This window comes from Vidua chalybeata, chromosome 11 (genome assembly GCF_026979565.1).
Source record: "Vidua chalybeata isolate OUT-0048 chromosome 11, bVidCha1 merged haplotype, whole genome shotgun sequence".
Lineage (NCBI taxonomy): Eukaryota > Metazoa > Chordata > Aves > Passeriformes > Viduidae > Vidua > Vidua chalybeata.
This window is the reverse complement of record NC_071540.1, coordinates 15064567-15087074: the sequence shown is the minus strand read 5'-3', so window position 1 is coordinate 15087074 and position 22508 is coordinate 15064567. Positions and strand designations below refer to the sequence as shown.

Here is a 22508-nt window from a genome sequence, read left to right as displayed (position 1 = left end):
CCCCTCCTCCCTCCCGGCTCCCGCCTCCACGCCAGCGCGGGGCTCGGGCGCAGCGCGCAGGCCGCGGCCCTGCCGCCGGCGAGGCCTCCTCCCGCCGCAGGTGAGCGGCCCGACCGCCGCCGCCGCCCTTTGTGTGCGCCTCGCCGGGGCGGGGGCGGCCCCGGGCGGGCAGCGACCCCCTACACCCGACCCCACCGCGGGGCCTCCCTGCGCGGCGGCGGTGAAGGCCTCGGGGCGTCGTCCCTGCGCTGCCAGCGGGGCCGCCCGATGGGGAGCGGCGAGCGGCGGGCCGGGCCTGGCCGCGGGCTGCGGCGGCGGCGGCTGCTGGTGGCCTGCGAGCTCCCCGGCCGCCCCCGCGCCCCGCGGCCCTGAGGCGGCCCGGGCCCGGCGGGAGCAGCCGGGCCATGCCGAGCAGGCCGCCTCGCCAGTTTGAAAGTACCTCTGCGCTCCCGACCGCGCTCCCTAAATGGTTGTCGCTTCCCACCTCCCACGGAGGGATGAGTTAGGCTGGAGCTGGCGCCGACGCGGGTCCCCGCGCAGAGCCCTCGGTAAGCCAAGGTTGGTATCGCTCTTCCCTGCGAGGAGCACAGTCTTCCCTCCCCGTTAGGCCGGGATGCGTCGCCGGTGGGTTCATCCTGCCACGGTTCGCGGTGTGTGCGGGGGAAGGTGGCTCCCGGGCTGGGCTGAAGTTTGGTGTCCCGCCGAGCTCGGGTGCAGGTACCGTCACTGCGAGCCCTCGCTTCATCAAGGTGAGCTCTGTAGGAGAAGGAGGGCATCCTGCGTGTGGGCAGGGCTGCGATGGCGCCTTTGGGGGTTTTACTGCCCGAAACTGCTGGAGCACAAAATAATGAAGTGTCCCCACGGTCAGAGGTGGGTCCCGCACTACCTGAGCTGTGGGGCTCAACCCAGTCTACTGAGTGCCGGTGGAGGTGTGGATGCTGGAAAGTGGGATTCCCTGGTGCTCTTTATTGCATAGTTTTAAACATAAAAATACTCTTGTGGACCAAGTATTTCCTTACCCTGGGGGCAGGTGGTTTGACACAGATATAGGGGTTCTCTTATGGGGCTGGGGGCTCAAGGCCCAGGAGTGTTGGTGGCTGCTGCTCACCAGGGCTTGCACCTTCTCTCTTGAGGTGTGTTGACACTGCTGCTGTCTGCTGTTTACTGGTGGGTCTTATTCTTCTCTAAGTTGGTGTCAGCTTTTATTGGACATCTCTAAAAGGCTGGAAGTTGTCAGTCAGCACAAGCCTGATGATGCTCTGTAGCAAGGCCAGGCTGCAGGCATAGGTTGGTTGGCTTTAGTGTACTTTTATTACATGGTTTGGTAGGAGGTTCAGCTAAGCCACTGCTTTAACTCTTCTTTTATCTTCACAGAGTGATGCCTGTGGGTTCTGTGATCTGTCTGAGGATAGGATAACACTGAGGGCAAATATTCTCCTGAGCTCTCTGGCTCTTCCAATCTACAAGCGCTGCCTAGAGAGGGGGAAATGCTTTGCATACATCCCTTGGGTAATGGGCTCGATATCCAAGAGCAGAACCGTTTCACAGAGCTGTTTCACCTGGGGTGGGAGCTGTTAGGATCTGCATTGGCACGTGTAAAATCTAACCCTTGATTGCACGGTGTTTGTGCATAGCCTGCGCAGACAGACCGATGTTCTCGGACAGTGCCACAGCACTGCTGGAGATCCAGTGACCCACTCAAGGCTGAGCTGAGCGGGCCCTGGGCAGTTGTGCTGCCTCTTGTGAGAGCACAACACCCAAACGTGTGCCTGGCTGTGTCTGGGCAGAGCCCAGCCCTTTCCAGGCTGAGAACTCCTTGTCCCAGGCCCTTTGCACAGTAGCAAGTGGCCTCCGGTTCCACACTGGCTTCCTGGTAGCTTTGCAGGGATGCAGGAGAGTTTTCAAAGAGAGCCATGGGAGAAGGTTGATAGAGAATTGCCCATGTTTCTTCTAAGACCTGACATGAGCTGTCTTCTTTCTTGCAGAGAGAGCTGCTCCCTGGGTTGCTTCCTGTGCCCTCCGCAAGTGTGAGCACATCGCAGCCAGCACAGAGAAGGGCCTCCTCTCGTCTTCAAGGCACTTGCCTCTGCCTCCTGTTCCTCTGTCCAAAAGAAGGAAAAGTCAGACCAAATCAGTCCATAAAGAACCTGTGCTGGTCTAAGGAGGAGGCTCTGGAGTCTCTTCACCTCTTTTCTTCCCAGGATCCTGGCTGTGGGCCGGCTTTTCTGGCCTCAGCTTGAGGGGATCATTTACAGGGAATCAAGATCTCAGAATCTTTTGGTCTTGCTTTTACTTGAACCCTTTCATCCGGGAAGCTGAAGCTATCACTGCTAAAATCCCATTTTTTTTCCCAAGCATGTCAGAAAGCTGGCAGCAGCAACAGCAGCAACCACAGCAGCCGCCGCCACCGCAGCAGCACCACGCTGGGGCAGCCGCCCTCCCAGAGCACTCCATCCCTCCCAGCACTGCTGACAACCCCCTGGGCTGTGCCGTGTACGGCATCCTGCTCCAGCCGGACCCCGGACTGCAGCACCACCAGCACGCCCCCATCCAGGCTGGAGAGCCATCCCACAAGTGCGGTGTGTGTGGCCATGACCTCGCTCACCTCTCCAACCCCCATGAGCACCAGTGCTTGCCAAGCCATGACCGCTCTTTCCAGTGTACCCAGTGCCTGAAGATCTTCCACCAGGCCACCGACCTCCTTGAACACCAGTGTATCCAGGTGGAGCAGAAGCCCTTTGTGTGCGGGGTTTGCAAGATGGGCTTCTCCCTCCTGACCTCGCTGGCGCAGCACCACAATGTCCACAACGGCAGCGCCATGAAGTGCTCTATCTGTGAGAAGACCTACAAGCCTCCCGAGGTAGAGCATTCACAGCCTCTCGACCCCTCGGAGAAGCCCTACAGCTGCTCCATCTGTCAGAAAACCTTCAAGCACCTCTCGGAGCTGTCCCGGCACGAGCGCATCCACACGGGTGAGAAGCCGTACAAGTGCACGCTGTGTGACAAGAGCTTCAGCCAGTCCTCCCACCTGGTGCACCACAAACGGACGCACAGCTCGGAGCGGCCCTACAAGTGCACGGTGTGCGAGAAGACCTTCAAGCACCGCTCCCACCTGGTGCGCCACATGTACGCGCACTCGGGGGAGCACCTCTTCAAGTGCAACGTCTGCGAGCTGCACTTCAAGGAATCCTCGGAGCTGCTGCAGCACCCCTGCACGCCCAGCGGGGAGCGGCCCTTCCGCTGCGGGGAGTGCCAGAAGGCCTTCAAGCGTCCCTCGGACCTGCGGCAGCACGAGCGCACGCACAGCGAGGAGCGGCCCTTCAAGTGCGACCTGTGCCAGATGAGCTTCAAGCAGCAGTACGCGCTCATGCGCCACCGCCGCACGCACAAGGCCGAGGAGCGCTTCAAGTGCAACCTGTGCGAGAAGGGCTTCGTGCAGCCCTCGCACTTGGTGTACCACCAGCACGTGCACGGCATAGAGAACCTCTTCAAGTGCAACGTGTGCCAGAAAGGCTTCAACCAGTCCTCAGAACTGCTGCGGCACAAGTGCGTGCAGAACGCGGAGCGGCCCTTCAAGTGCGCGGTGTGCAACAAGTCCTACAAGCGGGCCTCGGCTCTGCAGAAGCACCAGCTGGCCCACTGCGCCGAGAAGCCGCTCAAGTGCACGCTCTGCGAGAGACGTTTCTTCTCCTCCTCGGAGTTCGTGCAGCACCGCTGCGACCCGGCCCGCGAGAAGCCCCTCAAGTGCCCCGACTGTGAAAAGCGGTTCAAGTACGCATCGGACCTGCAGCGCCACCGGCGCGTGCACACGGGCGAGAAGCCCTACAAGTGCTCCTCCTGCGAGAAGGCCTTCAAGCAGCGCGAGCACCTCAACAAGCACCACAGCGTGCACGCCCGGGAGCAGCAGTACAAGTGCATGTGGTGCGGGGAACGGTTCCTGGACTTGGGCCTGCTGCAGGAGCACAGCGTCCAGCACACGGCCGAGGGTGCCTACCAGGTGGCTGCCTGCTTGCCATGAGCCTCCCGCCCCACGGTGGCTTTCAGCTTGCATGGGACATTCCCGAGCCTTGGCCTTCCCTTCCCTCTCCTCAGTTGTTGGCAACCTCCAAGGAGTGTGGGGGAAAGGGAGGGTACGGTGTGTGGGCAGGTAAATTTTCCTCTGGCCTCAGATATGCCACCTGTATCAAAGTAGCAACAGATGACGTGGACATCTCAAAGGGGTGGAAAGGAAAGGAGGGAGGTGGAGAGAGGAAACTATGCCTGTAGATGCCTGGTGTTCCCTGGACTGTAGTTTGTGCTGTACCTGCACTTCCAGTCCTGGGAGCTCAGCTGTCTATTGCAGGCACCAGCTCTTTGTGTGCAGCCTTTTTCCCCTGCCCTGCCTTGCAGGGTTGGTGGTGAGGATGGTGTGACTCTCCTTCTGGAGAGGGTTTAGGAGCAAGGCAGAGCCAGCCCTCCCTTCTCCTAGGGTGTGCTGCTTGGCCTAAAGATGGCAGGTTTCTGCTGCTGGGGTCTCCCAACTTGGTCCAGGCTCAGTTGAGGGCATCATTTCAGATTGTTACTGTTGATTGACTGCCCCAACCTCCCCTGCTCTCCCTCCTTCTAGAGTGTTGAAAGGGAAAAGCCATGGGGCTTCACAGCTCCAAAAAGCACTTTGGCATTGCTGCTTTTGCAGTTGCTAGCTGTCACACTCTGCAAGGGTTCTGAGTGAGCCTGCCTGCCCCCTGTCCCTGCCAGCTGCACAGGGAGCTGTAGGAAGCACTGTGCTGCCACCAGAAAGCATGGCAAAGAGCACTGGGACTGTCTGCCTGGCAGGAGGTCATGGAGTCTCCCTCTCTGGAGACATTCAGAACCCACTTGGACATACTTCTGTGTAACCTGCTTTAGGTGACCCTAACTTAGCAGGGGGGTTGGACTAGATAATCTCCAAAGGTCCTTCCAGCCCTAACAGTTCCATGATTCTGTTACAGCATTCATACCCTGCTCCCGACCAAAAGCCTGGCATTCAAGAGCTGCTTCCCAAGGGACTTACCCCTCCTGCTGAGCCTTGCCTCCAGCCCCTTGAGCACCCCTTGGGCTGACAGTGGTACCTCCAGCAGGGTCAGGCAATGGGCTGTCACAGCTCCAACACTAAGGGGTGAGATGAACACTACAATAACCTACAACTGTGAGGTGTTGCCATGGCCAGCAGTAACCCATGGCACATGCCAGGGGCTTGGTGTCTGATTTGCTGGAGGAACCAGAGTGAGCCAGGAGAATCCTTTCTGGACTGCAGGCTCAGCTCCATGGGGAGGGCAAAGTTAGCAGTGGGTAAAGGAGAAGTCTATTTTTCCCCTCTTGCAGGAGTCCTGTTTTACCCCTTTGCCCTTTCTTTACCTCGTCTGTATTTTTCAGGTTTTGCACACTTCTTGTAAACATCACTTAAAAATAAATCTCCCCTAGCAAGGTTGATGCAGCCTCAGGTGTTTTCCTCTGCAGGAATTTGCTGGCTTCTCATGTCCAAGAGATCCATTGCATGTCAGTTAGATGCCTTGAAGGTTGAGGATGTGCATACTAGGTTGTCCCCCAGCTTTCCCCCTCCATCTTTGGAGATATTAAGTATCCATCTGTGGAGATGTTCAGTCCCTGGCTGGAGGTGGTCCTGGACAACCTGCTGTAGCTGACCCTCTGCAAGCATGGAGTTGGACCTGATGGTCTTCAGAGGTCCCTGCTAGCCTCAGCTCATCTGTGGTGTTGGCTGGTGCTCTTGTGAGGTTGTAGTGAGCAGCAGCCAGTATGTGCTGCACAAGTCATTAGGACAAGGTTAATAACTGTTGTCCATGGCAAGTGTAGGCAGATTAACCTTGCAGAGGGACTGGGCCTGCATCTCTGTTGGGGGACACTTGTCTGAAAGGTGGAGAAAGGCTTTAGTTTTCCATTTCCAGCATGGTGAGGGGGAACAGGGTGCATTTTCAGGGGTTGGGACAGGGAAGTGACAGGGTAGACCCTGGGGCTTCATGTGCAACTTTAAGGTGATTAAAACAGACTGTGCTCTCTGCTGCCCAAGGAAGAGGGACCCATGATGGTTATCTTACTTTGTGCTGCCTCAAAGATGTAGAACTTCCTACCAAGTTTTCCATCTGTGTTTCTTTTTCCTCTTTTTTTTTTTTTGTTTTACCTTTTTTTTTTAAAAAAAAAAACAGTATGTTAAAATTCATTAAAATACTGTATAGTTTAACTTGATGTCATACTGAATCTTTAAAAAAAAAAAGAGAGATGTGGTAACCTGGATTTTTAAAGAGCTCTTTAGTTCTAGGTAGCTGGTTTTTGCTGTTTAATATGTAGTAAGTTCAGTGTATGCTTTACTGTAGGAGTAAAAGAGAGTCCAAACAAAGGAAGGCTAATCCTGTCTTTACAGAAGGGCTTGGTGGTGATGGAGGCTGCGAATGTGGGACCAGGTGAGAACTGTGGCACCCACCCTAACCCATGCTCTGTTCCTGCCTGGGGCCATGGTTGCTCTGCTCTTGCCCAGCACAGCTGCCAGGGGTTCAGTGGTCACCCTGAGCACTTGGGCACAGCACTGGCAGCCAGGATCAGTGCCCAGGCTCAGAGCTTGCAGAAAAACTCATCTTTGCTAGGAGGAGGGTGTGAGATAGAGTCAACTGCAGCCTCCATGGGCTGTTGTGGCTCTGTTGTTTCTTTCTGGGCAGCTGTTGGCTAGAGGAGAGTTTGGAGAAATCATCAGCTGGCTGTGCCCTGCTCTCTTCCCTCCCCAGGAGCCCAGGGGAGCTGCCTCGGTGGCTGCCTGGCACTTGGAGCAGAGGAGGATGGTGGTGAGCCCCAGACACAGCCCCACGCTGTGCAGGGCCATGGAGCTGCTAGATCCTGTCCCCTTGGTACAGCTGGACATAGGGACTGTTGGGGGGTGTTTCTCTTCTGCTGAGCAGCTGGGAAAGTCCTGGACATCCCAGTGAGGAGCTATGGCTCTGCCTAGGATGTGGCAATGGCCGAGCAGTGCCCTGGGCAGAGAGACTCATCAGGGCTGTGTGCATGGGACCCCATGCCAGGGAGGGAGGGGATGCTGTGGGGAGCTTGGCAGGGATGAGCCCAGGTCCAGGTCATCAGCTGGTAAATAGGTGCCTCCAGGTTCAAAAATGGTGCAGGATTAGAACATCATTATTAGGACTGGCTGTGAGTCCCTGGTGACTCAGTCTCTTGCTTCATTTGCTGTCCTGCAACAGCCCAAATCCAGCTGAAGCCCATGGAGAACATGCAGCTGGAGCTTGCAGGTGGAGGACCTGAGTGGGGTGGGCACTGAGTGGCCACAGAGAGCTTTGGGTATATTTTTATAGAAGCATTTTCTAGTTGGAAGCAGCAGTGTTGCCTACAGGGGTGGGGGAAGCAGGTCCACCTCCATTGCTGTGCCTTGAGGTCATGTTTTTTCCAGTGAGGTGGGAGGTGGTGAAAGTAGCAGGAGGCACATGAGTGTCAGGGGCACTGTGCTGCTGTGTGGGGAGGCACAGGCTGGCCTGGGAGCTGATGTCCCTGGGGCATCACACTGCAGGGCTCTCTGCTGACTGCTGGTGTTTCCTTTTCAAACCAAAGAGCAGCTGGGGCCAAAGCCCTTTGGGGAGTAAACCATGTCTCTACCCTGTACCTGTTGCACTTCACTTCTGGTGTTATTTCAAGCAACTTTCAGGCTCCTGCCTCTGCTTGGCCTCTTGCATTCCTCACTGCCCTGCAGCACCTCAAAGAGTGCTGTGCTGGAGCTGGTGTGCCATCAGCCCTGTGGCAAGTGCTCTAGCCAGGTCAAGACTGGTTGGCAGCCCACCTGAGGATGCTGAGGGGCTGGGTAGCGGGGGTCCCTCCCAAAGGGTGGTTCTCCTTGGCTGGCAGCCTGAGCATAGGATGCTGCTGAGTAGGTGGAGAGGAGAGTTAGGTTGGGCAGAGGTTGTGTGGGTGTTCTCCAGGACATAAGTCCTGCTTTCTAGGGCTGCTGTTCCTCTGGCTTCCTGGGTCCAGGAAAAGGTAGTCTGTAACCTGGGCTTTTACTGATCTTCACTTCCCCTGACCCTACCTACAGGATGCCTTTAGCTGTGTCAGCCCCTTCCCTTCCACAGCTTACACTTTTAATATTTTCAGCTTCTTTTCTCTTTGTTCAGTTCTTTATTTGTAGACAGTGGTTTGTTTTCATTCCTTCTTCCATACTGATTGTGAAGTCTCTTCCTTCATTCCCACCTCCCTCTGCTCTCCCCAGCCCCAAATTCCTTTCCAGGCTGAGGCTGGATCCCGGTGATACCAAACCACTGATGGTGAGATCAGGTGTTTAGGACCTGAGTCTTGCTGGAATCCAGTGGGTGCTTGTGGTCCTTCCCCACAGCAGGCCATCTGTTTCACTGGGCATGGACAATGCTTGTCACCTGGCAGCTTGGCATGGGATCCTGCCCATGTCTGACAAGTGAATCCAAGCCAGGACCAAGAGCCAGAACAGAGCTGTAGGAAATGGGGACTGGGGTGGGAGCTGCCATTTCCATCTGCAAGGCTGGGATCAAGTCAGTGAAGGACTGTCAGACATTCCTGGGGAGATGTCATGGCCCTGGGGTGGGCTCAGACAGTGCACTTGGTTCCCCTGGGAGTGCTGTGGAGCAGCTGTGTGCATCAAGCAGGGAGCTGAGCTGAGTTAGCTGTGGCATGGACACCACTGGGACCAGGGGACGCTCAGGTGGCCATGCCAGCTCTCTGGTGAGCAGATGCCATCTCTGCAGTCTGGGTGGGAAGATGTTCACACTCTGGTCTTGGGGCCCATGTGCTGGACTGGGGGACAAAGGGGAAAGCATCCTCTGACAGTGTTTTGGGACCATCTCTGGGCACTCAAGCCTGCCCTTGCAGGGAGAAGAGGAGGGAGGAGAACACTTTCTGCACTTCCCTTGGGTATTTACCATCAAGTCCAGGCTGCAGCTGAAGCCTGACCATTAAAAAATAGGCAAAACCTTCTTGTTATACTTCAGAGTTTGACTCTTTCTCCATTGGGTGGTTCCTCCTCTCCTGTGGGAGGGTTCCTGTGCATGCAGGTGAAATGCTGAGATTCAGTAAGGGCAGGCCAGTGATGTTTGGGGCTGGCAGCTCCCCCCAGGCCCAGGTGAGCACCCAGCTTCTCCCCAGCTGCCCGGCTTCCTCCGCAGCATCTCCTGGCAGCTGCCTCTGGCACTTTCTGGATGTGAAGATGCTGCTCTCACAGCGTGCCTGGGATGCTCAGTGGGGAGAGCAGGACCACAGATGGGAGCTGGACTGTGGGCTTGTTTCTGAGTGCCTCCAAGCCGTGGAACTGAGGGGCTTCATGGTCAGTGAGATTCTTGGGTGCCTCCCAACCCGTGGTCATGACTCCGGTAGAGTTCCCGGGGCTGTTGGAAGTCGCAGCCAAGGTTGCTGAGGTTTGTGTGGCTTGCAGTGCCTTTAACACTGCTCTCCATGTGTTTCTAAGATGATACTCCATGTATGTGTGTATATATATTGTAATAACACATCCCGCTCTTCTGTGTGAGTGTCAAATGGTTTTGCTTTACTAATAAATTTATAGTTATTTATACCTTCCTGTGGGTGTGTAAGGTTTCTGGAGTGGAGGCCATGTGCCAAGCACTGCCTCCTCATCTGTCTTTGTGATCTGTCTGGTTCTGCTTGGTTTTTTGTTGTGGTTTTTTTTTTTGGTTTTTTTTTTTTTTTTTCTGTTTTCTTTCTTTCCCCTGAACTTTTTTGAAGTAGAATTGGTGGTTCATCTTCCTGGTAACCAGAAGATGCAGGGTACGAGCAGGCTCCCAGGGGCCGAAAACAAACACAAGCAGAGTATGCTGAGTGGGTTTGCCCCTGCTAGAATTGGAATGATCCCTCCCCAGGGCAAAACTCCTCCCTGGGAGCTTCAGGGCAGGAGCAGGCAGGAGTCTCTTCCTGCCAGAAAGGAGCAGCTGTTCAGGGAGCAGAAGCTGCTGCATGTTGTGCTCTGGGATCCCAGCCCCACATTCAACTGTTCAGGCTTCTCCTGGGGGTTTGTTCTGCATTCCCCATCCTGTGATAGCAAGAGAGGAGCCCACTACATTGGTGCCGGGGCCAGGCACCGTGGGTACTTGTTGCCCACCAGGATGGAGACACCCATGGAGCCAGGGAAGGAGGAAGCAGGTCAGGAGGCTCCAGCGCTGCTCCAGGGAGCTCTGGGATGCAGAAACAAGGCTGGACATGGGGCAGAGAAGCCGTGCTGGTACCTGGATTCCAGGGTGTCACTGTGGCCAAGATTAGGGGCAGTGGGAAAGGCTGGCAGTCGTGCAGGGCTGGAGGTAAATGGATCAAGCAGCCATTGGCAGGCTCAGCAAGGGGAGGCTTAGCCCAACCCAGCGCAGATTTGCTGTCGTTGCTCTGGAGCTGGGGCAGAGCTGTGGGTGGAGCACCCTTGGCACATCACCTTGTGTCACCCCACGGGGTTTCAGCAGCTCCACTGCTGCTCCTCTGCACATCCCTGCACCCACCTGCACATGGGTGAGACGACTGCCTTCCCCACAGCGCTGCCGGTGAGTGCCTGGGATAGCTTTGGTGGCTCCAGGGATTTTGAGCGTGCTCAAACCTGTTTGATTTTGGGGTTTATCTTGCAGCACCCTGCACCTAAGCCAGGCTGGCTGCTGGAAGCCAGGGCACTCAGGACAGCTGGGTGCCAGTAATCCCATTTGCAGGCAGCACAGGGCTAATCCTCGCAGAGCCCTGAGCCGATTGAGGTGGGCTGGGGGGGTCAGTGGCAAGCTGCAGTGGCCAAGGGAGGCCACACATCCCAGGGGAGGCTTCCCAGGGAGGCAGTGCTGAGCTGCGGGGGTAAGTGGCAGCGATGGAGGCGAGGGACGTGGCTGGGATTTTTGCAGGGCCACCTCTCACATCACAGGGGGGTTTGGTGATCCGAAAGAGCCGGAGGATGAGCTGTGCTGGTCCATCAGGAGTGATGCTGCGAGGGCTGGGTAATGTGGAGCTTTGATCAGCTGCTGGGGGGAAGGAAAGGCCACGGTGCTCCCTGCTCCAAATGAGGCTGGGGTCTGTGCCCTTCTTGCTCTTAGACATCAGACTAAGGCCCTTTGCTGGCTGGCAAAAGGAACTGCCACAACAGGTGGTGGCACCGCTGGGTGCCTGCAATGCAGCAGGATGCATAAGGCTGCCAGCTCTTTCATGTCATTGAAATCAATCCTGGCTACTTGTTCCTGTTTCTTTCAGCAGCTAGTTTTGTGGGGACCCACAAATGTTTCTGCTCATTTCTTGTTCAGACCTGGCAGAGGAACAGCCTCTGCCCTCCACTTTCTTTCCCAGACCAAAGACAGGGATATGGTCCAGGATTTTACAGCTGCACAATCTCATGTTGAGGGAGGAGCATTTGGCTGACAAGGGGGGCTTGCTGCAGCCTCAGGGTTTTTTTTCCAGGATTCTTTGGGTTCAGTTGTGTACGTGGACCCTGGGCTTTTTTGGGACCTATGAGAATGCCAAAGCATGGGTGGAAATGCCTCGGCTGCACGGCACTGGCAGCTTTTCCTTGCTGTTCCCAGGGCGTTCGCAGCTCCTTAATCCCTTGTACCCAGTGAGTTACAAGGTAATTTAATTGGTTTCTGGCTGTCAGGCCTCAGGAGGTGATTTACAGCCACTGTGTCCAGCTGTGGGGTGTGGAGGTCTCTGGGAGAGTGCATGGAGGTGCAGGCAAGCAAAGAGCTGAGGACACACATTACCCTTCCTGCAAACCCCAGCCTAGATTTAAGGAGCCAGGCTTTGGAGAGCCCCCAGTGAGCCATCTCAAGGGAACTGAAGATGTCCTGCCTGTCTGAAAGCTGCATGAGGGGTTAATTCAAAGACCCCAGTGCTGAGCAGCTTACAACGTCTACCTGCTGCATGTGGGATCATGTGTGTAACTGGGATTGAAACTCCTGTGCAGTCTCCTGGCCGGGCTGGAAGGAGCTCAGGGATCTGCTTTCTTTTGCCCTTCACAGGTATCAACTGAGGGCTGTCTGAAGTGCTCCTGAGCCTTCATTTTGGGCAGAGCGCAGCCCTTCATAGGGGCAGCAGCAAGTGCCAGCCCCAGTTTGAGCTGGATGAGAGCCCCCAGCTCTTGTTCAGTACCTAAGAAGGGGAATGTGCAGCATCCCTTGGCTCACTGGTGCTGTATCCCAGCCTGGAGCTGCTTCACAAAGGGAAGGAAGGGACCCAAAAAGACCAAGCAGCCAGAGCTTGGACAGCTGAATCCCTGCTCTGCAACATCTTACTTTTACCTACCCTATCAACACCCCAGCAGCCACTGCTGGATGCCTTTGCTGCCCTTGCCAGAGCCCCCAGCAGGTACCTGCTCCAGCAGCCACCGTGTCCCTGGGGTGTGGCTGAAAGGTGGCAGAGCAGAGTTGTTTTGTAGGAGCAGAAAGAGGGGATGTGTGTGTTAGGACATGAACTTCCTCATTAAAAAATTCTGTTCAAATTACTGTTCAGCTTCCCTCAAATGAAAAATGATGGGGAGAGTAGAGGAACCTGAGCAGAGCATCACAGCTTCTGTGATCTGCAATGGCTTCCTAGTCAGGACAGGTGTGAAAATAAAACATCTAGCTACCTTCAGGAAAAAGAGGAAGCTACCTTCAGGAAAAGCAAGTTTAACTGAGGTGGTGAGAATGAAATAGAGCATTTAGTTTGCTCACAGTGCAGCGAGGGATGAGGGGTTGAGCTGGGTTTGCCCTGGCTGTGCTGCAGTGCCATGTTTCCCAAGCAGGACGTGGAGACAGAAGGACACCAAGGAGCTGCTCAGGAGACAGCTCAGTGATCAGCTGGTGCAGCTGGAATTCCCTGGGCAGTGTGCACACTCCTGCCAGCTGGAGACCCCTCGGCCCTGCCCGCAGCCAGCGGGATGATGGGCTGGATTGACCGGGTGGTCCCCCAGCCCCCGGTGCCCCATGTGACAGAGGAGACCCCTGTGCAGGAGCCACAGCCAGCTAAGGTGAGCAGGGAGCCAGCTTGGGGGGTGATGGAGACACCATGAGCACGATGAGAGGTGCCTGGTGCCTCTGCATCCATCCCCAGCACTGCAGCATCCCAGGAGGGAGGGGGGCTGTGGTGCATTCCTACTCTGAGCTGCTGGGAAGCAGCAGGAGGATGGGGAGTCCCTGGGGTTTGCAACCACCTTTGAATGGGGACAGCGTCCCCTGTGCCTCATTCTCTGACACCTCCTGCCCTTTGCCCTGAAGGCACCAACAGGAAAGGCCGGTGGCCCCACAGATGCTGCTGAGCGGGCACACGCTGAGGGTAAGCCCCACACTGGCTCAGGCTGCACATCAGTGTTCCTTTACCCGCCTGTCCCACTCCTGCCTGGCCTCCTGGGGGCTGCCAGAGTGGTGACAGGAGCTTGCCTTATTTTCCCCTGCTGCTATTGAAGAAACGGAAAAGAAAGTGACCTTTGTGGTTTCTGAGGACTCCGGTTCTGTGTTTGACAGGTATGGCTCCTGCACCCTCTCTGCAGCATGATTTGCTTGGGATTTTGCTTTTTGTTGGGGGCTGGATGCCTTGGATGGCATCCCCAGTTTGACTGACACCTTTCCCTGGCAGTGTGGGGAGCAGTGTGCTCTCCTGGCTCTCCCATGGGCTGGAGAAGGTGATTCCCCAGCCAGCCCCAACCCCAGGGCTGCAGGCTCTCGGGAAGAGCTTCGAGACAAGCGTCGACATTGCTGATGAGGTAGGAGACACATCTAGGAAATGGTTTGGTCTATTTGAACTTCTACCTCTTCTTACCTTTTCTTCTTTTTTCCTTCTTATCACTCTCCCATTGCTAACTGGGAGCACTAAACCTGCCCTGCATGGGTTTCTACCTTCATCCATCCCTGGGGAAAGGGCAGGTTTCCCTCCCCACTCAGTGGGGTGATCCCTCTCTTGGGCTGTCAGGTTTCCAGACAATATTTTTGCCTTTTCAGACAGAGGTCCAGGTCATTGGGGATGAGGACGACGATGGTCTGGGTAAGGAGAGCCGGGAGTTTGTAGTTTGCAGCATCCCGGGGCTCCCACATGCCACCTCCCGGGCTGGTGCTGCCGGCACTATTGTCCCCTTGCGCTGGCTGATGGGGGCACCTGAAGCTCCCAGCAGTGCAGATTCCCCATGGCCACAGCAGCGCTCTCCTTGCAGAGATAACTCCCTTTGATGCCGAGGAGGATGTCTCCGAGGGCGAGCCGGAGACCGCTCCGGAGGAGTGGTGGGTGCCCAGCGAGGCTTGGGGGGTGCGGGAGGGCAGGAGGGCGCAGGATGAGCTCCCCGAGCGCGGCGCTCTCCCCGCAGGGCAGGAAAACGGGTGCTCAGCTGGCTGTCACAGGGCTTCGAGAGGATTTTGCCGCAGCCAGAGGGGATGAAAAGGCTGGAGGTGAGCGCTGCCTAGCTCGGGAAGAGCGGGGGCTACCGGGCAGAGATGAGAGTGGGGCGAGATCCCTGCCTTCATCCTCCTGCACACCCCAGCTGGGACCTTGGGGACGAAAAGCCAAGGAAATTCAGCAGAGCAAACAGAGACCTCTGGGTGCTGTCCCGGTGTTCCTCAACCCTGATGCAGGGAGGACCCTTCATTTGGGACTGATGGGTTGGTGTCGGCACCCTGGTGTCTGGGTTAACTGGTTGTTGTCATGGCAGTGGGGCTGAAACCAGAGCGGGTGGTGTGTGGGGCTGAGCACGTGGGTCCTCTTGAGGGGGGGACATGTCCACCTGGGGTGGCCTGAGGCCGTGCTTTGCCACGTCCATCCGTCCCTCTGTCCCTCTGCAGACAGAGCCGAAGGAGAGGAGCGAAGGCGCGGCGGAAGGTGAGCGACCCGATCCGTCCCCGGTGCCGCTGAGGGCCCGGCTGCGGCTGGGCTGGGCTGCCCTCGTCTCCATGGCCAGGATTCCCTCGGTGCCGGGAGGGGTGGGGACGCGGCTCCCAGGGGTGGGGGCGCAGGGCCCTCCATCACGGCACAGTCCCTACACAGCTTCTGTCCCCGAGCTGCCCCTGGCCTTCCCAGCCAGGCTGCCAGGGACGATCCCTACACAGCTTCTGTCCCCAAGCTGCCCCTGGCCTTCCCAGCCAGGCTGCCAGGGAAGCCCCCGAAGCCTGTCCCTCTGCGGGAGGTGACCCTTCCTGGCTTGCTCCACTTCCCAATAATTTATGATGGCTCCATTGCCAATCCTCCTTCTTTCGAATGAACCTGAGCAGGCACAGAAGGGACTGAAACCCAGGCGAAGCCGAAGCCCAGCGCTCCAGGCACACAGAGCGGCCCAGCAGAGGAGGCAGCAGCAGCCCAGGGCCAGCCGGGGCCGGGGGCCGCGCTGAGCCCTCAGTCCGTGGCTGCGGACGGCCTCAGGTAACCGCGGTGGCACCTTCTGCCGGGCTCTGGTGGCCGGAGGCACGGCTGATGCGGGAGCTAAGGCTCTGGCTGCCAGTTCTAACACGGGTTTCTTGTCTCCAGGATGTTCAGCTGGTTTGTCCAGGGGCTGGAGAAGGTGATGCCACAGCCGGTGACCAGGGAGAAGCAGGACACACAGGTAGGCTGTCTGATGGATACGGAAAGAGCACGGGAACACCACATCCCTGATGAGCAGGATGTCCCCTGCCCTGCAGATGCCGCTAATCAGTGCTGGGACCTGCTGTGGTTTGGGCTGTCACCAAGTTCTGTCAGGAGAACAAGTCCCCATGATCTGCTTAGCTGATGAAAGCCAGTGGTTGGCTTCTAAGCAGCAGGAGATCCCATAGCATGTGCTTTCTTTGCTGTTTCCTTGCCTTTCTGTGCAGCACTGGCTGGTGTCCAGGCTCTGGCACCTCATGCAGGTGTGCTCCCAGCTCTAAGGAGAAGCACCAGGAGCTTTACATAGCTCTCCTTTTCTTCCCTGGCCCCCAGGCAAACTCACTGATGTGCTCCTGCTCTGTACCATTGAGTGTGGGGATGCTTGTGCCCATGGCCAAGCCATCCAACTTGCCACAAAAATGGGGTATTTAAGGTAAAAGGGGGCATTGAGGGTAAAAAATAAGCGTTACTGAAAATGAGCACTGTCTCATGGTTCCCTTCTCTTGACAGGGAGTGGCCACAGCAACCTCGAGTCCTGTGGAACAAAGTAAGTGATGGCTCCATTTCTTCATGATGGTTTGACTGCCAAGCTTGTTCTTGGCTTGGGTTACTGGGAAGAGGGGTCACTGGCATCTTTTATCCCCTGGTCTGCCCTGGGTGCCAGCTCAGGAGCCCCTGGAATCCCCCAGGGAAGCCATGGCAGGTTGTTGACACTTGAGAAGAGGGAGCTGTTGCTGAGCTGTGGCGTGGGCTTGGCAAAACTCAGGCTGAGGGAGTGTCCAAGTGCAGCATCCCACATCCTCAGGTTCTGGGTTTTGAGGTTAGTGCTGATATCAAGGTCTGTCCTGAGCTGTGCTGGAGCCAGAGGGATTTGATCAAAGAATTACAAGGGAATTCAAACCTGCTTCTTACTTTCTCTCCTTTGGTGTTTGCCTGCTGTGACATGTCTAGGAAGGTACCCCAGGAAAACAAAATGCTGGGATTAGATGTCTTAGAATGGAATCTGCATGGTTGTGGGAAAACCTTCAGGGTTCACACTGCTGTGTGCCTGTGGAGGGGGCCAAGCACCAGCTCTGCAGGCACGGGGGCTTGGCTCCCCACTGCAGCCACTTTGGGGGATGCTGGACAAAATGCAGAGCCACAGCTGCCTCTGTGGATGGTCTGGGCAGGGTTGCACAGCCCTGAGCAAGTGCTGTCCCTTGAAAGGAGTGGCTGGTTGGGCTGTGGGAGCTACTGATGGGAGCAAGGACAGTCGAGGCACATGGAAAATGCACAGCCCCAGGGATATGCTGGGAAGTTGCTCCCACAGGCCAACAGCCCCTTGGCAGAACCTCAGAGAGGGAAGTCCTGGGGGAAGGCATTTCTCCATGTGTACAAACTGGAGGCCTGTGTGCTGCCATGGACCTCGGGAAGAGGCAAAGCCAGGGATGTTCTGCATGTGCTGGGTGAGCCCCAGCTGGCTTTGGTGCCTTGAGGCATCTCCAGGTCACTTAACGTGCCCAAGGAAGGGAATGATTGGGTCAAGCAAGAGATCTGCCCTGGCACCAAACTGCCAGCACGCTCATTAATGTTTTCCTTCTCCTTTTGTTTCAGGGGGCAAAGGGGCTTAGCGCCTCTGAAACAAATGGAAAACGAAGACCGTGGCAAACCAGCCCTTCCCACACCCAAATGAGACCAACCTGAGGAGAAAGCACAGCTGGGGAGGCAAAGCAAAGGGGAATCTGCAAATGGTGTCTAGCTCCATCCCAGCTGGGGCAGTGGGGACCCAAGGCTGGCACAGGGACCCAGGGCTGTTCCACTTGGCTCCCTCTTTGCTTTGGGAATTGGAGCTACTGGTTTTGCAGGATGGTGTCTATGAGATGGGAGCTATAATTTACAGGATGGTAGAAAAGCATCACTCAGGACACCTCGTTGGCAGAAAGCTTTTTGCTGCAATCTCCCAGCACTCCTGGCCCTCTCACTGCCCCCACAACATCTAAATATTCACCCCAAGACCCCCAGCTGAAATCTCCAGGCTTCTTTGAGTCAACTTCTGCCTCTGAGGTGTAATGTTACAAACATCCTGAAGCTCTTGTCAGCTCCTCGTTGCTTTTCTTCCATAACTGAGTGTTTCCTCCCAGTAAGTGGAAAGGGCTCTGATTTGCAGCAGCAAATCAGGTGGGTGAGCTTAATCTCTAGGTGAATAGGTTGGAGTTAATGGTTAAACAGATTTGCCCAGGCTCTTCTTCTAAGAGAACTTACCCCAAACTCTCCTTACCCCCAACTATGGTTGCTCCCTCCATGGATGCTCACAGCTCCACGGATGCAGCACTAACTGCAGCAGTGTCGCACTGTGACATGAAATAACTCACAGAAGCAGGTTAGATGTAAAAGGAAAGAAAAAGAACCTAAAAAAGCAAACTTTATTTTCTGACTCCAGTATATATACAATAGTAAAAGTGACAGTGGATTGAAGGGTGAAACTGCCACCTCTCCAACCACACTGGTCAAACCAACAGTCTATCAATTCTCTCCACTCACAAAGAAGAATGCAAAACAATCATTATTTACATGAACATGAGTGAGAAAACTCAGTTGAAATATGTAAATATCAGAAGGCGTTGAAACTTGTAGAAGAACTTTAAAACTCTCAAAAGAACAGGGTGACACAGCAGCCGGAATGTCCCAGCAGGGAGGGGATTCCAGGGGCTGTCTCCAGCCCAGAGGCTGCAGGCAGGCATGGCCAGTGCAGGCACACTGGGCTCAGGAGGATGGGAGCCCCTACACCCCACGTTTTAGATACAGACCTTGGGGTGGCAGACTGGTTTGGGTTGTGAGTGACCTCTGTAGATGATCTGGTCCAACTTCCCTGTCCTGGGCAGGGACATTGTCCATTAGACAAGGTTGTTCCAGGCCCCGTCCAACCTGGCCTTGAACACTTCCAGGGATGGGGCAACCACAGTACACTATTCTTTCCTTATGTCCAATATAAATGTCCCCTCTTTCAGTGTAAAACTGTTGCCCCTTGTCCTTACAGACCTTGGTAAAAAGCCTTTTTCCATATTTTGAATAAGCCCCTGGATGTATTGACAGGCCAGGTTAAGATCTCTCACTGTTGCATCTCTTTAGGACCATCCAGGCAACTGTAACAATGAGTTGTGAGCCCAGAGATCCATCCCCTGTGTTTATAATCAATCTTGCTTGTACCAGGACACAGTTTTAGTATTACCACATTTTCATATAATGTATCCAAAAGCCATGGTGTGCTTTAAAAGCTATTTCCCTGATTGCTGTCCCATGTTTTAGTGAATGGAGATCCAGAGGGAATGGGCTAAAGGCATTGTGGACACCATGGGGTAGGTAAATAAGCCACAGATATGACACTGCATGGGTTTCCTGCCTTTCTGTAGTTCAGTTTGCACGTTTCCTATTAGCTTTGCTGTGGACATTAAGTTTTGCTGTCAGGCAGACCTCAAAATAAACTGGTTTTACAGTGAGCGGATGTGCTTCCTCCTCCTGTTTCCCTGGTGTGAGCCTGATGTGGTAGGATGGGTACCCCTGGGACATGGAGAGGGCTCCTCATGGGTCAGACTCCTCACTCTGCAGCTGGCCTACAGCCCCCAGTAACCTGCCATGGGTTTTGCCCCAGTGATGCTGGGAAGTGCTGTGGGATGTTCCTTGCCTGGGAGAGTGCTCAGAGTGGACAGGACATGGTCCTCGAGTGCTGTGATGTGGGCTCTCGGTTGGGTCTTGCAGACCCAGGGCCCTTGGGCTGTGCTAGGACAGAAATTCACTGGGGGGTCACAAGGGGAAAGGCTTTGGGCTCTTCCAGATTGCAAGGAGGGACAAAACATGGCCTGGAGATGGGCCAGGTCACTGCTGGTGGAGGAGGCTACATGTGCTGGGAAGCCAGCACTCATCTGTGAGCAGAGGATTATAGCTTTCATGGAATCACAGCATGGTTTGGGTTGGCAGGGCCCTTAAAGCTAAACCAGTTCCAACTTCCCTGCTATGGGCAGGGACATTTTCTACTAGACCAGGTTGCTCAAGGCCTTCATGGGGTTTTGGCTGTGCTTGGCAGAAAATGGTGAATTTTCTTCTTCCTTCTGGCACTGGGCAGCACAGCTCAGGGGCAGCAGGGCTGCCCAGCTCTGTGCAGGCTGAGAGCTGCTTCAGCACTGCCCCACTGAGCACAGCAAACCTGGCACCTGCCCTGGCCTCTGGAGAACGTGCTACTGTCACTCCATCACCTCCCTTTCCCTGTGGTATTCACATTCTCTGAACAGAGAGAGACATGATTCTCTCTCCCATGATTTTTCCTGGGAAGTTGTGAGGCACAGTGAGAAAGCTCAGAGAAAGAAGAAAACAATTCTTCCCTCTATTGGCTGCTCCTGTTGTTTGGCACATGTGGAATGTGTTATGGAGATTGTTTACCAAGGAGTGATTTGTTAATGGTTGTTTGGATTGATTGGCCAATTGGGTCAGAGCTGTGTTGTGACTGTCTGGAGACAGTCTGGAGACAGTCAAAGGTTTTTCTTGAGTATCTTTTTAGTATGATATAGTTCTAGTATAGTATTCATGTAATATAATTTAACTTAATAAAAGCAATTTATTCAGCCTTCTGCAACGTGAAATCAGAGCGTATTATTCCCCGCGCAGGGGGTTGCACTACTTTGGTATTTCCCCATTCCTGTTTCAGTTCATGTAGCCCCTGGGGAACAGGAGGAAACCCATCTCATCCTGCAAGAGATCGATGAGGGCCAGATTAATGAAGAGATGACGGCCTGGGCTCACAAGGCTGAGCTGCAGGCAGATGCTCATTCCCTTCCCACCATACAGGAGGAACCTCAGGAAGAAGAAAGCAGGTAGGGGAAGGCAGATGCTGTTGATGGGCAGGTCTGTGTGTTCTCCAGTCACCAGTGTGGTGGCCATGGGAGGGGACAAGCCTGTCCCTGGGCATCCATCCTTGCAACTGCTGGTGCTGGAGCTGGCGGCCGAGGTGCCTGTTTCCAAAAACGGGGGCATCCCCTAGTAGGATCCAAAAGGTGCTTGATCAAATGTCTTTTTCTTCTGGTGCCTCAGTTTTGGTTAGGGCAGGCAGTGGCAGAGCCATGGGAGCAATGCTCACAATGCCCTGCAAAGGACAGGTGAGGGAGGCTCTGCTTAGGCTCCAGGGAGTAGGATTTGGCCCCAAGGCAAGAGGCCTTGGACCTTGCTCCCAGCAGTTGTGCATGCAGCTGGAATGACATTCAGAAATGGAAGTTGTCTCTGTGTAATTCACCCTTGCTTCTGCCAAAAGAAACCCCTGCTGGGTCTTCCAAGGGCTGGGCAGTGTGTTCAGAGGCAGGAGTGAGCAGTGCTGCAGCAGGGGGATGAGCGGGGTCCGTGCATACTCACAGAGGGTTTCTGAGCCCCCCAAAATGCTCCCTGAGCCCAGCACAGCCGGGTGAGCACAGCAGTGCCCCCCTCCCACGCGGGCAGTGCTCAGTTTTGCTCAGCACGAGGGGTGCCTGAGCCACGCTGGCTCAGCAGAGCTCGGCCAGAAAACACGGGACACGCAGAGCTCCTGGTGTGAGCCTCGCACGCACCTCGGGGCTTTTAACTCATGAGTTTCTCCTTTCCAGACTGTGTTTGTGCTCCCCAAACACTACCGAGGAGGAGGAGGAAAAGGAGGAGGAGGAGGAAGAAAGGAAGGAGAAGGAAGAGGAAGAGGAAGAGGAAAGGAAGAAAGAGGAGGAGGAAGAGAGAATAAAAGAGGAAGAGGAGATGAAGCAAGAGGAGGAGGACAGGAAAGAGGATGAAGAAGAGAGGAAGAAAAAGGAAGAGGACAGGAAAAAGGAGGAGGAGGAGGACAAGCAAAATGAGGAAGAGGAGAGGAAGATAGAGGAGGAGGACAGGAAAGAGGATGAAGAAGAGAGAAAGAAAAAGGAAGAGGACAGGAAAAAGGAGGAGGAGGAGGACAAGCAAAATGAGGAAGAGGAGAGGAAGATAGAGGAGGAGAACAGGAAAAAGGAGGAAGAGGAGAGAAAGATAGAGGAGGAGAAGGACAGTACGAAAGAGGAAGAAGGCAGGAAGAAAGAAGAGAAGGAGAGGAAAAAAGAGGAAGAGGAGAGGAAGATAGAGGAGGACAGGAAGAAAGAGGAAGAGGAGAGGAAGGAGGAGATGAAGAAGAAAGAGGAGAAGAGGAAGAAAGAGAAGGAGAGGAAAAAAGACAAGGAGAAGAAGAAAGAGCAAAAGAGGAAAGAGGAAGATAAGAAAGAGGAGGAACAAGAGGAGAGTGCAGAGTGAGTGGCTCCCGTTGCCTTTAGGGCTTTGTTGGAATCGAGCGTGATTGCAGCTTTTGTTTCAAGTGCGTTCTGGAGAGGCTGAAACACCCACGGCAGAGCCGAGCTCCCAGCCTGGCAGACGGCGGGGCAGGGATGGGTGTGCGGGGCAGGGATGGGTGTGCGGGGCAGGGATGGGTGTGCGGGAGGGATGCTTTGGCAAACCGGCTCACCCCAGGGCTCGCTGCTGACGCGGCACCTGGTGACAGGAGCGTCTCCTGGTGACACGGGCTCCGTCTCCATCGCGGCCGCCCGTAGCAACCGCAGCCCCTCTTGCGCCTTCATGGGAGGCGGGAGCACCCAGCTCCGGGAGATGGGCCCTGCTACTTCAACCGTATCCATTAATTCAGGGCACTCGGGATCATTCTGAGTGCTACAGAGCTGAATGTAAAGACAGGATTATGTGTTGTGTCTGCAAATGCTGCTTCATACAAGTAGGTACAATTTTACATTTTTTCCTGTTGTAGAAAATAGCCGAGTTCTTGTGAAAGGTGGTGACTTTGGTCTAGATGGTATTGGGAGACATCTCTCTGCTCAGATTAGTAATTTGCTCTGATTTCACATGAGATGAACATTTAGGGATTTATTACCTAGTACTACAATAATGTGTTAATTCCTCTAAAGTAGCTAGATTTTCAGGAAGAAGCTGAAAACACACGATTA

The 22508-nt window shown here is 55.1% G+C and overlaps 2 protein-coding genes across 4 annotated transcripts in view; both read left to right on the top strand.

The window, feature by feature from the left end:
* Positions 1–340: 340 nt before the first annotated feature.
* ZNF319 (zinc finger protein 319) lies at positions 341–9565 on the top strand. 3 transcript variants are annotated; one of them, XM_053952750.1, is made up of 2 exons: positions 341–548; positions 1986–9565. In XM_053952750.1, the coding sequence occupies exon 2, from the start codon at positions 2357–2359 to the stop codon at positions 4016–4018; it is 1662 nt and encodes a 553-aa protein (XP_053808725.1). In that variant the 5' UTR covers positions 341–548; positions 1986–2356; the 3' UTR covers positions 4019–9565. The 3 variants fall into 3 exon arrangements, with proteins under 3 accessions (XP_053808725.1, XP_053808724.1, XP_053808726.1); XM_053952749.1 differs by having other exon boundaries at positions 341–558; XM_053952751.1 differs by lacking the exon at positions 341–548 and adding an exon at positions 855–1509.
* Positions 9566–12474: 2909 nt separating this feature from the next.
* CNGB1 (cyclic nucleotide gated channel subunit beta 1) overlaps positions 12475–22508 on the top strand; it is a 28511-nt gene continuing 18477 nt past the window's right edge. Inside the window, exons 1-14 of the mRNA XM_053953181.1 lie at positions 12475–12970; positions 13218–13275; positions 13406–13463; positions 13576–13702; positions 13938–13980; positions 14147–14213; positions 14297–14382; positions 14695–14805; positions 15195–15342; positions 15448–15523; positions 16054–16090; positions 20222–20387; positions 21147–21806; positions 22196–22279. Coding sequence (XP_053809156.1) covers positions 12881–12970; positions 13218–13275; positions 13406–13463; positions 13576–13702; positions 13938–13980; positions 14147–14213; positions 14297–14382; positions 14695–14805; positions 15195–15342; positions 15448–15523; positions 16054–16090; positions 20222–20387; positions 21147–21806; positions 22196–22279 — 1811 coding nt within the window. The 5' untranslated portion in view covers positions 12475–12880. The remainder of the gene's footprint in view (positions 12971–13217; positions 13276–13405; positions 13464–13575; positions 13703–13937; positions 13981–14146; positions 14214–14296; positions 14383–14694; positions 14806–15194; positions 15343–15447; positions 15524–16053; positions 16091–20221; positions 20388–21146; positions 21807–22195; positions 22280–22508) is intronic.

Excerpts from the sequence above, each read along its gene's own strand:
- ZNF319 (XM_053952750.1), top strand. The coding sequence starts at position 2,357 with ATGTCAGAAAGCTGGCAGCAGCAACAGCAGCAACCACAGCAGCCGCCG.